This window comes from Cebus imitator, unplaced genomic scaffold, assembly GCF_001604975.1.
Source record: "Cebus imitator isolate Cc_AM_T3 unplaced genomic scaffold, Cebus_imitator-1.0 Scaffold2157, whole genome shotgun sequence".
Taxonomy (NCBI): domain Eukaryota; kingdom Metazoa; phylum Chordata; class Mammalia; order Primates; family Cebidae; genus Cebus; species Cebus imitator.
The window spans coordinates 2,666-4,827 of NW_016109472.1; the positions used below are offsets into that span (position 1 = coordinate 2,666).

General features: G+C 43.7%; 1 protein-coding gene across 1 annotated transcript; it reads right to left on the reverse strand.

Annotated features, from left to right (window-relative positions):
* Nucleotides 1-23: 23 nt before the first annotated feature.
* LOC108299127 (14-3-3 protein eta) lies at nt 24-1,940 on the reverse strand. The gene has a single exon (XM_017521500.2). It carries the CDS (start codon nt 1,362-1,364, stop codon nt 834-836), a length of 531 nt encoding a protein of 176 aa, XP_017376989.1. The 5' UTR covers nt 1,365-1,940; the 3' UTR covers nt 24-833.
* Nucleotides 1,941-2,162: the final 222 nt, after the last annotated feature.

Here is a 2,162-nt window from a genome sequence, read left to right on the forward strand (position 1 = left end):
GAAAAATCAAGACCATACATAGAGACAATATCCCCAAAGCAGCATTTATTTACCCATTGAATTCCAAAACATTTATTTTAGAAGTCTGGCATTTCATAATCACCCATCTTGATTGACATGGGCTGACACACATGGCGCTGTCAGGATACACAAGGACAATAGCCAAACAGTTACAAAAAATAAATCCATGATTCTTAAACAATTACAACCAAAAAAAAAAGTTACAAGTATCAAAACTTTTAGATGCATTGCATTGAAAAGAAGGTTTGTGCACATCATAATTTAAAGAGGCAAAAACAAGGCGCTACTGAAACCTCACGTTAAACAGTTTATTATAAAGCTGATGGAAAGGAGCAAGTTGTCTCTCTGTATCAGCTTCCCTTAACAGTTTTCCATTAGTTGAAGAAAGAGGTGGGAGGGGTGAATTCATTTTTGCATGCACAAGATGTACTGCTTAACGAAACACTATCAGCTTGTTTTAAATGGATCTTTTAAATATCAACTGTAGCCTGTGTTGGCTAATTCTTTCTAATCTCCCCCATTACTTTCGCCTGGATTTCCCATAGACCAACAGGCATAGTGAAATGCCTCATCAGAATACACTTATCTGCACAATTCAAAAAGGGAGCTCCTGTGGGCTCAAAGCAACCATCAGTCCAGCAATGCCCATGATTTATCTGAAATTGCTTCCCAAGAGACAGGGGTGCAGATCTGAGTAGCTGTGCTGCCAATACAGATAGGTTTAGCACTAGATATTTAGTGATTGTGGCAAGGAACAATCAGTGATGATGGGGGTGGTCGGTGAAGGAAGGGCCAGGGGACCTGAAGGATCTTCAGTTGCCTTCTCCTGCTTCTTCATCCTGCTGGTCGCTCGTCCAGAGGGTGAGATTGTCTCGCAGCAACTGCATGATGAGCGTGGAGTCCTTATAGGAATCCTCATTTAGTGTGTCCAGCTCAGCTATGGCGTCATCGAAGGCTTGTTTGGCTAAGAGGCAGGCTTGCTCCGGTGCATTCTGGATCTCATAGTAGAACACAGAGAAGTTGAGGGCCAGGCCCAGCCGAATGGGGTGCGTGGGCTGCATCTGCTCTTTGCTGATTTCAAAGGCTTCCTTGTAGGCAGCTTCGGAAGCTTCGACCACACTGTTTTTCTTCTCCCCAGAAGCGACCTCTGCTAAGTAGCGGTAGTAATCACCTTTCATTTTCAGGTAAAACACCTTGCTCTCATACTGGAAATCATTGCAGTTCTTGATCAGGAACTTGTCAAGCAGAGACAGAACATCATTACAAACTGTCTCCAGCTCCTTCTCAATCTTCTCCCGGTAAGCTTTAACTTTCTCCAATTTCTTTTCATTTCCATCAGCCATGGTTTTCTGCTCAATGCTGCTAATGACCCTCCAGGAAGATCGCCTGGCACCAACTACATTCTTGTAAGCCACAGAGAGGAGATTTCGATCTTCATTGGAGAGAGGTTCATTCAGCTCTGTCACCTGCAAAACCCCAAAAAGATAAACATTGAGAATAAAGTCTGAAAATCTTGGAAAGCAGCCTTGCCTTCAACAAAATCAACAATCTTTCTCAAGAACAAGATTATGAACAAGTCTGTCACTCTGGAGAATAAAAACCACTCATGGACAAAAGCAATATAGACATGAATCCTATGTGAAGAAAGATTGTAGTCTAACAAAAGAGATAAATACTTGGAACCCAAAACAAAATCATAGGGACTTGAGAAATTCATAATTCAGGTCTTATAAGACGTTGTTTTCATCTTGGTAGACGAATGGGACTAAGGGTAATTATGAAAAGGTTGTGCAGCAGCAGTACACAATGGTGAAGAAGAAAACGCTGAGCTTCCGCTATTCTACAAAAGATACTCTGAACAGGCTGGGCATGGTGGCTCATGCCTGTAATCCCAGCACTTTGGGAGGCCAAGGCGGGTGGATCATGAGGTCAAGAGATCGATCCTGGCCATCCTGGCCAACATGGTGAAACCTCTCTACTAAAAATACAAAAATTAGCAGAGCGTGGTGGCACACGCCTGTAGTCCCAGCTACTTGGGAGTCTGAGGCAGGTGAAACGCTTGAACCCGGGAGATGGAGGTTACAGTGAGCCGAGATCACGCCACTGCACTCTAGCCCGGCGACAGAGCCAGACTGTGTCTC

Bases quoted from the DNA above. Each gene is read 5' to 3' on its own strand.
- LOC108299127 (XM_017521500.2), bottom strand. From the start codon at position 1,364: ATGGCTGATGGAAATGAAAAGAAATTGGAGAAAGTTAAAGCTTACCGG.